The sequence below is a fragment of the Heliangelus exortis genome, chromosome 26 (assembly GCF_036169615.1).
Source record: "Heliangelus exortis chromosome 26, bHelExo1.hap1, whole genome shotgun sequence".
In the NCBI taxonomy this organism is placed as follows: domain Eukaryota; kingdom Metazoa; phylum Chordata; class Aves; order Apodiformes; family Trochilidae; genus Heliangelus; species Heliangelus exortis.
Genome location: NC_092447.1, coordinates 2455820 through 2469742, shown reverse-complemented (window position 1 = coordinate 2469742; position 13923 = coordinate 2455820). Strand labels below are relative to the sequence as shown.

Sequence of the window (13923 nt, the reverse complement as noted above, 5' to 3'; positions counted from 1 at the left end):
TTTTAATAAAGCCCAAAGGAAACCAAATGCATAGGGCTCATAAAAATGCAGCATTTTGGAGTTATTAATGTTCCTGTGGCACCACTTAACTAGGTTCAGTTTGGGCTCAAACACTCCTTGCTCATGAATCTGGGGACAAATCATTCTGTGACAAAAACCTATTTCCTTCTGTGTGGAACTGAGGAAGGGAAGCAGGACTTGGGGGGTGGGTGCAAGTTTCGTTCCTCGGGGCCTCTTCAAGGAGTGGCTTTCACTTCCAATTTATAGAGGAGATTCCCATCAGGTGACATTACCACCAAAAAAATCCATGCCAATACATCCACAATACCCCACCAAGGGTTTTTTTTTCCTTTACACAAGGTTGCTTTCCTTTACAAGATGAAGGAGGGAAGATTCCCCAAATGCAAGAGGGACCCAGCAGCACATAACTCAGCCCAACCTGAGCAGGGAGGATGAACCCAAGGCAGGAGCAGAACCCCCACCAGCACCAAGCTTCCCTCATCCCAGCATCCCAGCTGGGCTTCCCTCATCCCAGCACATCAAGGCAAAGTGATCCAAACAGAGAGTGTCAGGCTGGTTAAACACAGGGCAGAGCCAGCTTTGTACTCACCAATCCTCAGGGAATGGGGGCTGGCAGTGATCCTCATCAGCCACAGCAGAAGGAGCACCAGAGGTGCCAAGACACGGGGCATCTTCCATAAATCCTCATGGAGCCCTTTGGTGGTCTGGGCATGACATAACTCTGCAGGGAGAGAACACACAGCCCCTGAGCACCTCTGCTCCCCAAGCAGCAGCTCAGCAGGATGACACTGCTCCCAGCTTGCCAAGCACTTGGGACAAAGAAGTCTATTTACCAAAGGAGGAGGAGGAGGAGGAAGCTATTTACAGACTATGAATTATTCAGGAACTGGAGTCAAACTGGGCAAAGAGTTTCTAACAAAAAAAAAAAAAAAAAAAAAAATGGAAAAGGATCACAAGGAAAAGTCCAAATATTTCATCTTGGCATTTTTAGCATTTCCACAAAAAACAAGTGGAAATCAATACTGAATCACATTGCTAATTTATCTTTTTCTTCCTCCCCTCGCCCCCCCCACTTCTTTTATTTCATTCAAACCAGCCTGCAACTTAAAATATAATAATGACTTTTGGGTTTAGAATAGGACAGCACATTTTCACACCAAAACATAATTTGAGGGATGAGAATAAGAGACAGAGCCACTTTGGCCACCAATTCTTCCTTTGCTCCTGCCTCAATCACAGTCACCATCACCTCCTTCCCTCTCTTTTAGGCACAAGAGGATTCAGGAAAAGACCAAGAGTAGGATGATTGCTTTTTCTCCTCTTACAAGGTAAAACCATGTGAACAACCAGTGGATAACTTCCAAAGTCCAGACACTATCAAAATAAAGAGTAGTCAGTGGAGAATACACCCACATATTATTAGTGCAGTCATTGGCACTGCTTGTCCCACAGCAGACTCCTGCAGCACTGTTGAATTTTTAACAAATATAATTTTAAACAGTTACATAGAGGGTAGATTTTATTTTACAGGAGAAATGGTTGTCCCTCAAGTTGATAAAATTATCTCCACAGGCAGCAATGTCCTTAAATGCTGACTTTGAGTGTTTCATCTGTTACCTTATCTCTCTCCAATTTTCTGGCAAACATTCTCACACTATTCCATTTGTTTAATTCTTGGGCCAAATATTGAAGTCCTGACACAGGCAAAGTCTTTAATCTGCCTTCTGAAGTTACCAGGAGTCTTGTTCTTTTTTTGTAGCTTTTTGCATGAAATTTCTTGAATCAGCTATTTTTAGATTACATTTAGACATCCTCCATCTCATCTCAGCACTTCCCAGCAGGGCTATCCCCTTTTACATCCAGGGAAGGGAAGCAGAAGAGTCCAAATTCCCCATTTCAAGAAAACTGGGGGATCCCTTGCTGAATTTTCCATTGGACATTTGGAGAACACAAGGATTTCAAAAGCTGTGTGTGCTTTTAAAAAGCAGAAGCTGCCAAAAAGCACCTGAAAATCATTAACCACCCCTGACAAGGGCAATGAGAATTTTAGCTTTTTTTTTTTTTTTCTTTTTTTTACCTTTTTTTTTTTTTTTTACTTTTTTTTTTTAAGTGGGAGTTACAGACTACTACCCAGGAAGGAAAAGCCCTAGAAGGTTACACTCACTGTAAATTGGTTTGAAGTGCTGGCAGCAGCAGAGACAGATAGTGGAGCAACGTATCATTTGAGCATTTTGAAGCAGTGATTTCAAAACTTGCCAAGTTATTGACAAAACAGCAGGATCACATCAGATTTACTCACATCAGTGTTACAGCCCAGGCTGCTGAACCAGTGCTTGCAGCACTGGGGTCACACACAGACAAACCCAGACACAATCCCTGCTCAACCCAGCCAGAAAAGCAGCTGAGGGATCTCCAGCCCCAACAGAACCCTGAGGTTCTGACCACACTCTGGATCAGCTCCAGAGCTGCTATGCAAAACTCACAGTCTTGGTTTCCTCCTTTAGGTCTCAATTCTTGTGGTGCTACCCCAAAAAAATGTCCTGAGAAGCCCTTGCCAGCCCATGGCCAGTAAGAATTACATCTCGACCAGCAAAGCATCTGACACAGGACCTCAGATGTCTTTTGCCTTCTCTTCCACAGCTCCCTCCCCAGACTCTCAGGTCTGTCAGCATTTCTCACATGAAATGAGAAGGTGTAAGAGGGATGATCACACACAGAGGTCAGAGATGCAGGAGGAAAAGTGAGAGATGGCAGCCTCTGGCTCCACTCCCCACCAGCCTCCTCCTCCATTTCTAACACTGGCCACATCCAGCTATTAGCACCAGGCAAGGGGTTTTATGGTGGTGTTTTGTGCAAGGAAACACAGCAAACATTTTGTATCTCTACCTAAAAGCAACCACAGAGAGGGAAAACCACTCTGCTTCTGGACTTGGGCAAGAAAAAGCAGATAAAAGCCCCATTTTCCAGCCAAAGCAGTGGAAGGAAATGCCTGCCTGCCACTTGAGAAGGATGCTGGAGTGAACATCCTGGTTTTTCTCTGCCAAAGCACTGTGGGATCATCGTGCTAAAATGGGTGGTTCTGATTTTAGACTCTGCAAAGATAAAACTGCACAGGGATAACCACTCCAGGCAAGCTTAGAGCTGCCAAGGTCTGGGAAAGGGTCCCAGCACTTTCAGCTCTGGGGGACAGACCCCAAGGCCACCTCTCCTGTTTGCAGCCTGGTTTGGTGAAAAGGAGAAGCCCAAGATTCCCAGAGAAGCAGCTGCCTTTGCATCACCAGCTCAGAGCTAATAGCAAAGCTAAATAATAAATACAGCACCTGCTGGGCTCTGCTACAGGAGCAGCAGGGTTGTAATTACCCAGGACATGGAGCACAGAGGGGATGCTGTGTTCACCTCACACATCACCTACTGCTAAGAAAGGCTTCCCTCTACTTTGATTTTTGAGCATGAACCCCAGGAACAGCTGTCAGCAACAGGAATACACCTTGGGGTTCCCCAAACCCAAGCATGCAGGTGCTTACAACCTGTATCCACAACCATCTGGTGGATGGAGGTGCTTGCAAAATTCCCAGGGAGAGCAACACAAGGAGACTTCCCCACCACTACACCTGGGCCACCAAGCAGTGGGAACAGGCACTGGCATTCCAGACACAGGAGGTGAGGGAAAAAGAGGAAGAGGATTTTTTTTCTCCAAGCTTAACATCTAAGTTTCTACTCTCTAGGGAACAAAGTGGGATGTCAGTCCTCACCATTCTCTTCAGCTCCTCAGTCCCCAAGTTCCTCCTGCCTTCTGCTCTTCAAAAGGCAGGAAAGGGGAGAAAAGAGAGTTCAAACCTCTTTGCTGCAAAGTAATTTTTGCCTTGCTGAGCTACCCATCCTCCCAACAGCTTCTGCTTCCTTACAGCTGCAAGGTGCAGCTGTCTCTCTCTTATCTCCCCACAAGAAGCCATCAAACGTGCTTTCTGCCCATGTGCAGCAGTGAATCACACAGATGACTGGGATATCAATTCCAGTGCAGCCTAAAATTCCACACAGAGGGGAGGAAGATGACATTTTTTTCATGCAACACAAAGTAGAAAGCCTTAGAAGCCAGCACAACACTTAAAAGAACAGGGATCTTTAGCAACTCACTGCATTCATCTTTGTGCACTTATCTCAGACTCATCCTCATCTCAGCTTGAGGGAAATAAACCAAACCAAGTCCCTTTGCTGAAGTTTCCACCAAGAACTTGAGGACTTTGATCAGCCTCTACACCTCCACCTCTTGCATTAATGGTTCCTCTTTATTGCACTGGCAGCTTTCTACCAGAGCAAGGGAGCCTGGCTGATGGAGAGCTGTTCCTAAAGTATCCTGAATCTGCTATTCCCAACTGGAGTGAGCCAGCTAAAACCCAATTTCCTAGGTCCTTCAGGGTGGCATTGGGGATTTTTTAACAGCTGGTGGATCATGGGCTGATCCCTGGCTCCTCTCTGCACAGCACAAGGCTGTAGCTTTCTTTTTCTGTTAAGCTCTTCAGCTCTTAAAATTCAAGAGAATCAAATAAATCAAGACTATACTGGATAGTTTCAAGTTCTCTCTGGAGATCAAGGTCCCTAAATACCAAGCAGAATTATGGACGATTTGTTTCTCAGAGGAAGCAACTTGCTTCTAAAACTACTTATACATTTTTAATAACTGTGTGAGCTGGTACTCTTCTTCACTGCTACTGCCAGATCTTCCTGATATTTTGAGATTTTTGCAGACAAATTCTTACACAATACAGCAAAAGCCAAAAGGCAGAATAAAATGTTAAATCACAGAATGAAACTCTCCTCCTGTGACTGTCACACCCATAGTGAAGACATCCCTGAACATGAGCCAGCTCTTCTTCTTCTTCTTCCCCTTCTTCCCTCTGCCCAAATTGCCAAGGGCACTCAAAAAATCTGGGTGCATTGCTCTTTCTGGTCACACTTCCACAGACACCCTGTGGAAGTGGTGGTTTCCACCCTGAAAAATGTGTTTGCCACCTGCCCTGCCACATCTGGCCCCAACCAGGCTTTCATAAACCCCAATGTGTGCTTTATCCTGAGGCAACCTTCTACTGCAAAACCCCTAAGCTGTCATCTGCCAGCTCACTGAGAAACCACAAACACCCTTTAAAAATTGGCAGCAACTTCAGTCTTACCCAGGGAATCAGGAGACAGCCCAACTGGTAGTTTGGAGGTGGCTTTGGTGGTGATGGATCTTTCTGTGCATCACCAGAAGCTTGATGAATGGTGAGAAAACGCAGCTCAAGCAAAGCTAGAGTAATCCTCACAGCTGAGACAACAAATTTAACAGCTGCAGAGCAGCAAGGAATTCTGAAATACTGTCAGGAAATATCAACAAACAACTTGACAGAGATTTTTTCATTCTTTCTACAAGGAAAAAGAGCTCTTTCCTTCTGCAAAGCTTTGTCTGCAGGGAGGTCTCACGCTTCAGTGGAAGTGATGAGGGAAAGAACTTGAAAAACAGTTCAACAGGTGACTGGTGCTGGGCTTGAGAAAGTACCTGAGTGTCTCAGGGGGAAGGGAGGAACTGAATTGCAAAGCCTGCTGCAGGGATCCAGAGATGCAAGTTCAATTAAACTGAAAAATCACTCAATTTAAAGCTAGGAACAATACATTTTCCTCAGCAAAAAGCATAATTAGTGTGGGTAAATCATTACCACCAGGTATTGTTGCAGTCAAAACCTCAGTAAGGCTGAGAGAAGGATCAGGCATTTATAAAGAGAATGAACAGCTACATTTACAATAGCAAAGTTTTTAAAAAGAAAATAAGATTTTGGGTGGTGTGTAAACCCTTCATGCTGCAAGGCACCCACTAACTCCTTGTGTTTGAGGGTTAGAAGCAGCTCTGCTCAGGGCAAGCCTCATCCCCTGCTTCAGGAGGCAGCTAGGACTAAAAAAAGGATACATCACAATATGAAACACATTTCTAGTTCCAGTCTGGCAATTTCTATGTTCCCATTAAAACTACGTCTCCTTTCAGATTCCATCAGCACTAAAGAGCCTGCTTTACCTTCAGCCTTTCCTCTTCTGGCATTGTCCTCACAATATTCACACCGTGGCTTGCCAGGGATGAACTCCTCCGAGGTGTCATACCCAGTGGTATCTCTCTTCCCCAGGTGTCAGGGGGATAAAAGGCCCTCTGACTTTCCTGCCAGGGATGGCACAGCTCCCTGAGGGTCATTCAGCCAGCATTGAAGAAGGTGATATTCAAGGGAAGGTGATATTAGTGATAAACACTTGCTCAGCTGATACAGAAAATGGATTTGATTTTTCATTCTCCCAGCTGTGCTCTTTTATCTCTCTCTCTTTTTTTCCTTTCCTTCCCCCTTCATGACTTTTCAAAAAAAAAAAAAAAAAAAAAAAAAAAAAAGATAAAAAAAAAAAAAGAAACAAGAAACTTCAAGGAGAAAAGAATTCTGGAGGCAGTGAAGCAGAAGGACAAATGCATTCCTGACATTTCTTCTTCCTGTGGATTATTTTCTTTAACTTTCCCTCTCCACAATCCTGAGTTCTCTCATCTCACCCTTCTCAATCCTCACCAACACCATCAACTTTTCCTATCATTGCTTAGAGATAAAAGCAATATGTACCCATCCTGATTCCTCATCCCCCCTGCACACAGGCTCAGCTATGTCCCAGTTAGATTTTCCCCAGCATTATCAACCCCAGACCTGTGAGCACACAGAGAATTCAGCAGTTACAGTTCCAGCCTGAGTCAGAGGACATCTCTATTCAATTACCTGCTCCTCCACAGGCTTCTCACACGACCTATCAGCCCTGCCAGGGGCACTCAATACTTGAAAGCTTTATTGGCACAGCCAAGTGAATTACAAGTGTGAAAAAAAAACCCTCCTGCCCCCTCAGAGTCAGGCTTACAAAATACCCATTACAGACATCAACTTCAGAGCATTTGTTGGGGCAGCTTATTTTATTCTAGGCAGGGTTTTGAGCTGATTCTCTTCTAGGAAATGGTGCCTGACACCAAAGTGTCAGGCTCATGGAAGGACCCAGTCTGCATGCTCTGCTCTAAGAGCTGTATCTATCACCCCATGGTGGTTAAAACAGTCTTTTAACCATTTTAATCACACAGCTAATGGTAATTACCAGGGCTGTGCACACTGGATAAATTTACAGGACAGGTTTGACTTCAAATCATCTAAAAAGAAGCAAGAAATTCAGTGTTTAACTCCCAGCACCCGGGAGTCACAAAAACCACATGGCACATTTATTCAGCAGAAGACTCCTACCCACTCTGTGGCTCATCATTCCCATTAAACCACCTCTGGAGCAGGAGAGAGCAGCTGCTTTGCACTGCATCCAGCATGCAGCCAAGTACAAGCAAGTGTTTTCAGAAGAAGAAATAGAAACTGATGCCTCCAGCTGAGGTGGCACAGGGAAACTCTGAGCTGAGCTGATTCTCAATTCTCAACAATGCTCTTCTTGCAAAGAGGCCTGGGGAAGCCTGAATGAGGAAAACCAGGCAGAGCCTTGGCTTCATAAAAAGCTTAACCAGGAAAAAAGGAAAAATCCTTTAAACCAACACGTTCTTTATATTAATAAATAGATAAAATGGAGATTTGAAATATCACTTTTGCTCCAAAGGAGAACAAACCCAACACGAACATGTGAACCAGTGATATCCCACTGCATGAAACTGGGGACATCAGCTTTTTTTTTTTTGCAGAAAACAGACCCCAGCATCAGTCCTATCCTACAGCAAAGATGGAAATGCAAAACAAAGCAGTTCCTTTCACAGGAGGGTACACACAGACCCAGGTCAATCTGTTCCTCAAGAGCAGGTGGCAGGACAGAAGCTCAGCCCAAATACTGCTCTTACCCCAATGGCATTAAACCCTCAGCTCTCCAGACTTCCTTGGCTTTTTCTACCAAGCTGTGATGGGAGTGCTCATGCTGGAAGGAAAAACAATCACCTGGACACCAGCTTTATGATGGACCAAGGACTGTGTCCAAAATAAAGTGTTTTAAGGAACCCTTTCCACCAGACCTCCTTTAGACTCAGTGCATACCCTTTGGTCACAGAAATCAGAGCTGCTCAGAAAACCATTTTCCCCTCCATGAAACTGATGATTTTTCCAGCTACACCTTTTCACAGTTCTCTTTGGGTGTGTATATGCTATTTTGCAAATCTGCTCTCAGCTGTTTGGCTCACACCAATTGCACCTTCTTGAAGCCTGTCTTGCAAAATACTGTCTTCTTTTGAAGCAGATCTTCAGGTTTTGGTGTTTTTCTCTCCGCACAAAGACCAATATTTTCCCACAAAATTTCCTTTTATCAAAAATGCTTTGATGGAAAAAAATTTCATCTCTGTCGTAAGAAAAAAATCCAGCAAGCTCTAACCCCAATTTGCTGTTAGTGAAGAATTACTGCTACCACTGAGTCTCTTTACACATGAAGGAAGTTCTAAAATATCTGAGAAGATATCAGGAGTCTAGGGGGAGAAAAAGCTCTTAAATGCATCAACCTGATGCATCAACAGAACAAAGATTAATCTATTTATTTCACTTAAAATCTCGGGCAGATTCAAAAGGGAAAAGTAAAGGAAAACAAAGAAGCCTCTACCAAATCCACCTGCAAGAAGTGGTTTATGGCTAAAAAATTAGTTTTGCTTCTTTTTTCCAGCTGCCAAAAATGTAAGTGGAAGAAGCAGATTAATTTCCCATCTATCACCCAGAGAACATTTTGATGAATGCAAGCTCAAAAAGCTTGTATTTTGGGGCTTGGGGATGGCAGTTTGTGAATGGCTGAAGATTCTAAGGCTTGGCTTGTATGTTTTAAGGGAGGAGGAAATTCTGGGTGTGGACTTGGGAGAGAGTAAGGGGTCACATTTGAAAGGAAACCAAAAGGTCTACAGGGATAACACAGAGTTAATTCAGCAGTAGGACTGCAGACAACAACCAGATGCAGAATAGCTGCTGGAGTAATGAATGGAATGGCTTGGAGAAAGTCTTGGAAAAGCAAGCAGAAGCAAAGTTCAAGCTGGTAGGCAATGTTGTGTTTAAAAGGCATTAATTTTCATGAGAGAAGCTTTTAATCCTATTTGTAGTGTAAGTGGCACAAAAATAATTATTTCAAAGCAGAAACCTACATGTTTGATTAACAGTTTAACACCAAAAAGCATCTCATTAGAGGTGCAGTGCTGCTGTGTTCCTCAGATGCCATGGTCAAGTCCCAGAGGGCTAAAGGAGAATGGGCAGCTCTGGCATTTTTCCCTGATTTGCTGGAAACAAGAGGCCAAATCCCACATGGAGCAGAGAAGGGAGAGGAGTCCTGAGCACCTGAGAAAACAGCACCCAGACAAATGCAAGTATACAGTGTTCCAGGGAGGAGTATAAGGGGGAAAAAATCACAATGGAACAGGGTTTTCATTTAAAAAATAAAGATTTTTAAAACTAGCTCAGTGTGAAATCAGCCCTCACCTTTCTGGCTCAGAGTGATGATGGTGAAAGGACAGGAGAGAGGCAATGTTTGCTGGCAAAGGGAAATTTCTTATTATGCCTGTTGATACATTCCTGGGCAAAAAGCAGAGAAATCTTCACATGCACATCCTTGGCAAACAGTTGCTCAGCTTTTTCCCTCATGACAGCCCAGAAAACTCAGTAAGATCCATGACTTCTCCCCACAGTTTTGGCTCTGGCATCTCTCAATTTCTCACCGTCCTCTTCTCTCTGTCTCGTGGCCTTTAATGTATTTTTTCTAAGGCTTGGAGAGCCTTTTGTGTAAGAGAAAATATGGACACAGTGCAGTTTGCCTGATGATACATGAAGTGCTTTTGAACAAAGCCCTATTAAAGTTTCATAAGCCTCAAGATAACTGCTTTATGTCTGCTTTATCCTTTGTTTCTCAAATATCTGACTGCTTTGCTTCGGATATGGCCATAACATACACAATTCATGGACAATCCCAGATTCCCATAAGGTTTTTAAGTCTTTTTTACCACTTTTCCATTCAGGCAGATGCCACCACAGCCATCATTGCCAGAGACCTTGCCCAGACAGAGTCACTCCTGCAAGATACCCAAGTTCTCTGAAAATGCTGATCTGACTTGCACTCCTGAATTGCCACTCTAACCATAGGAAAGCCCTGAGAAAAACCCCAGTCCAGCAAAGAATTTCACATTTTATTCAAACAGAGCTTATGTTTTACCATCCCTGTGAAGACTTAAGGATAAATCTCATGGTTTTCAGGCCTTTACTCCATCCTTACCCCAGGGCAAGGATTCCCTTCCTATCTGCAGGGTGACATTTGCAGAAGAAAGACATCACACTTGAGGGTTTTATGCAGGGTTTTGATGTGGAGCAAGCAAAGATCACTTGGCTACATTAACAAAGCAGAACACAGAGGCCTACAAAGGCACAGGACATTGCCTCAAGAGTAAAAACCAAATTTATTCACAGAACAAATTCATTCTGACCACCTTGCCTTTTTGTTGTTCCAAGTTAGCTATAATCAGCCTGTCTCTGCTCTTGACTTAGCAGCATTCTCCAAACTGCTCCCAGAGCACTCATCCTCATCAGTGAAATCCAATTTCCAAACCGAGCAAGGAAAAACCTTTTCCAGAGTTGGCTTTTCAGTTGTTCTCATCACTGGCTTAACATCAATTCCAGTTAAATGAGGGAAGTACAAAGCAACTAAGTGATGCCCATGCTGAGCACTCTGAAAGCCCTGATCACATCATTCTCTTTCAGCTATAAGCATAAATTGTCCTCATTAACCAGCCTTCTCCCAACTTTAATGTCTGCATCTTGACCTATAATCCATCCAAAATCCAGCACCATGTTCCAGTGCAGCTGTTATCCCTGAGCCTCAATTCACAGCCTGTCTGGCCAAGTGGACTCAGACATCTGACATCCTGAATTTGCTCTTTCTAATCCTGACACTTCCAGCTTGGTCTCAGGACCAGAGAAAGTGAGGCTTACACAGTTGGTGCTTTCAATACCCATCCTTAATAAACCCGGAATATGTTGGCCATTTTCCAACAAAATTTCATGGGGACACAGACCCACAGGAGTTTCATGAAATAATAACCTGGTGGAAGAGAGAAAAATTTCTCCACAGAGGGAAGGACTGAGAGTTTAGCTCAGCTCCCATTAGGCACCAAGGAATCCCCAAGGGAAAGATGTTATGCATGCCCCAAATAGAGGGAAAATCATCAATTAGAGGCACAAACTGTTCACCACGCTGCCTCAGCTCCCCAGCTTCCAGGATCCACTTGGGTTTCCTCCCTCCACCCCCTGGGATTCAGCTCAGACACGTTCCAAGCAGAGCTTTTGAGCTGCTGTGATTCAGCACAACTCATTCTGAACCAGTTTGGAGCCCAGCAGGCTTCCAGCTACCCCAGCCACCCAGTAGCCATCCACCCAGCTGATGCTTGACTAACTGCTGGCAAACGGCAGCCTGGCAGCCTCTCCATCTCCTCCTGCCCCCAAAAGAAAAGCTATTAATGCTCAGCCCCACATTGCTCCTTTGCAAAAGTAGCTTAGATACTGCTGGTGGGAGAGGGACAAACACCCAGGGGGACAGATACCACGGAGCCATTTGGAGGGGAAGGGATGCAGGAGCTCATCAGCCCCCCACCCAGCCTGAGCTCTTCCCCCAGCAGCTCTTCCTCCTCCTCCCTTCCCCTCCATCTCTCAGCCTGCTTTGCCAGAAGTTAAATCACTCACATTGGGGGTTGCATTTTATCTCTGCCACCCCCCACCAATGCTGCTGCTTCACAAACAAATCCTCAAAGAATGCAGGGAGAGAGAGAGGGAGTGACCCCGTTGGGCAGATGCTGCTGTAAACAGAACAAGGGCAGCCTGGGGTGTGCAAATAGAGCCTTAAATTAAAAACACAGCCAACTGCTATCACCCCCTGGGTGCTGTACCAATAGCCCCTGCCCTAAAGACACATCTGCATCCACCACTCTGTGCCCAAGCAGCTCTAACTACAGAAAGCAGCTCTTCTGCTGAGATGCCAAGCACATGGCTATCTCACACCTGGATTGCAGGCACCAATCTGAACATCATCTTTGGGATATTCATTTCACCCAGTGACCAAATCTTTCTCAGCTCAAGCAGCTGCAGGGTGCAGGAAGATGGGGTGTGGGAGGAGGGTGGTTTGACACTGACACAAGAAGAAATGGTGAAATGCTCAAACTCCTGCAGTGACAGCAGGCAGGAGCAGCCTGAACGATGCAGCAAGGAACGAATGGTGCAGAAAGCTTTTGAGACACCAAGGGGAAAAAACCCCAACATTCCCAGCAACAAACAGTGCAGAATTTCCTGTTGCTGAAGTGCTGGATTAACTGTGGCCCCCAAACAGCCTCAGAAGCATCATCCTACAGGACCTCTCCTGACAGCACTTTCAGAGAGCTGCTGACAATGTCCCTTCAGATCAAGCTTCTCTCTGAAGCTGCAGTGTTTTCTCCCTCTTCTCCTTGCAAGCAGACTGTGCAACTCCACACTCACCCAAAGCCTCCTAAAACCAGAGTTCATTTCTCTAGACAGTTGGTGTTTATCCCAACAGGTCCCTCTTTGGGACCATTTCACCCACAAGCTGTGCAAGCCCAGTAGCTCCCCAAGCCTGGCAGCAATTACTCAGGACAACAGGCTGCTGAAAAATTTGGCAGCTCCTCCAGTGCTCTGCCATGTGCAGCCAGTTAAATGTGTGTCTGTCCCTTTTTTTTTTTGCCCTGGTTCCTGCCTGCAACTGAGCATCCCCCATCTCCCAGCCCCATGGCCACCAACACTGCCTTTTTGCCAGTTATCTGTGTGTGCGAGGAGATGGAGAGGGGCATCTGAAAATGGTATTTCTGGGGAAGAGGAGGAATCAAAACCACTGAGCATTCAGAGTCTGAAGAAGCCACATTTCTGCCCAAAAGTGAGGAGGCTGGAGGCAGAAGAGCATCCAAGTCCCAGGGAAAGAATGGCTTGCCTCCAGGTACTTGAATTTATGTCAATCTGGAGACTAGACAAAGAGCCATTAATTCCTGGGCTGTCCAAGCAAGAATTGGATGAGTGACAACTTTAGCATTATGATTTCAATGGACCATATCCCCCAGGTGCCAGGGAGAAGATGCTCTTTCTGGCTCTTCTGTCCAAAATGCCAAGAGAGATCCAAATCAACCACAGGCTGCCATCCTCACGTTAACAACCAGGAGCCCTCTTCATCCTCTGTGTCTTGGGAAGGCTGATAAAAAGCTGCTTGGCAGCACTGAAACCTTTTCTCTTCCTGCACCCACCTCCTCCCAGCTCCCCAACCTTCTCTTACGAGGCTGACTGCCACTCCTGCAGGAATTGGTCTCTGGAGAGGCCACAGGATTTTCAAATCCCTCCTTCTGAGCTGACAGCAGCCTTTCAGCCCAACAACAGCTCATAATGCTTGTGAAGAGAGATATTTTTATGAGAGATCACCCCCTCCAAATCTTTCCAAGCTCCTTTTCTTAGGCACTTTGAAATAATTAAAGTCTTCCATCAAATTGTACTGAAGATCTCGATGAAAAGCCTTTAATTTCCATTCGTTTAATGTAACTCTATATCCACCAGATGAACTCTGCAGGGGGGTTTTTTTTGTTTGGGGTTTTTCTTTTTCTATCCGTTTTTAAATTATTTTTTTCTCTCTTTCCCCCTCCTACAACATCACGCTGGGAAACTTTAATTTGATTTCAGAATTTTGGGCTGTGCCACATCCTGTCAGCTGATCACAGCTGCAGTGGTAATCTTAAGCTCTCCCTATCTTTGATGTGTCACATTTAATCAGCTCATGACCACCAGCACTGATCTAAGCATGGGAGGAAAGCCTCCAAGTCAGTAAGGAACCTAAAGAGCACCAGAGTCTCTCCAGGAAACCCCAGAAACACCAAAAAAC

At 44.9% G+C, this 13923-nt stretch overlaps 1 protein-coding gene across 1 annotated transcript in view; it reads right to left on the bottom strand.

The window, feature by feature from the left end:
- Window positions 1-13923, bottom strand: part of GRIK4 (glutamate ionotropic receptor kainate type subunit 4) — a 173977-nt gene that overhangs the window by 115341 nt on the left and 44713 nt on the right. The window contains exon 2 of the mRNA XM_071769043.1: window positions 611-742. Coding sequence (XP_071625144.1) covers window positions 611-692 — 82 coding nt within the window. The 5' untranslated portion in view covers window positions 693-742. The remainder of the gene's footprint in view (window positions 1-610; window positions 743-13923) is intronic.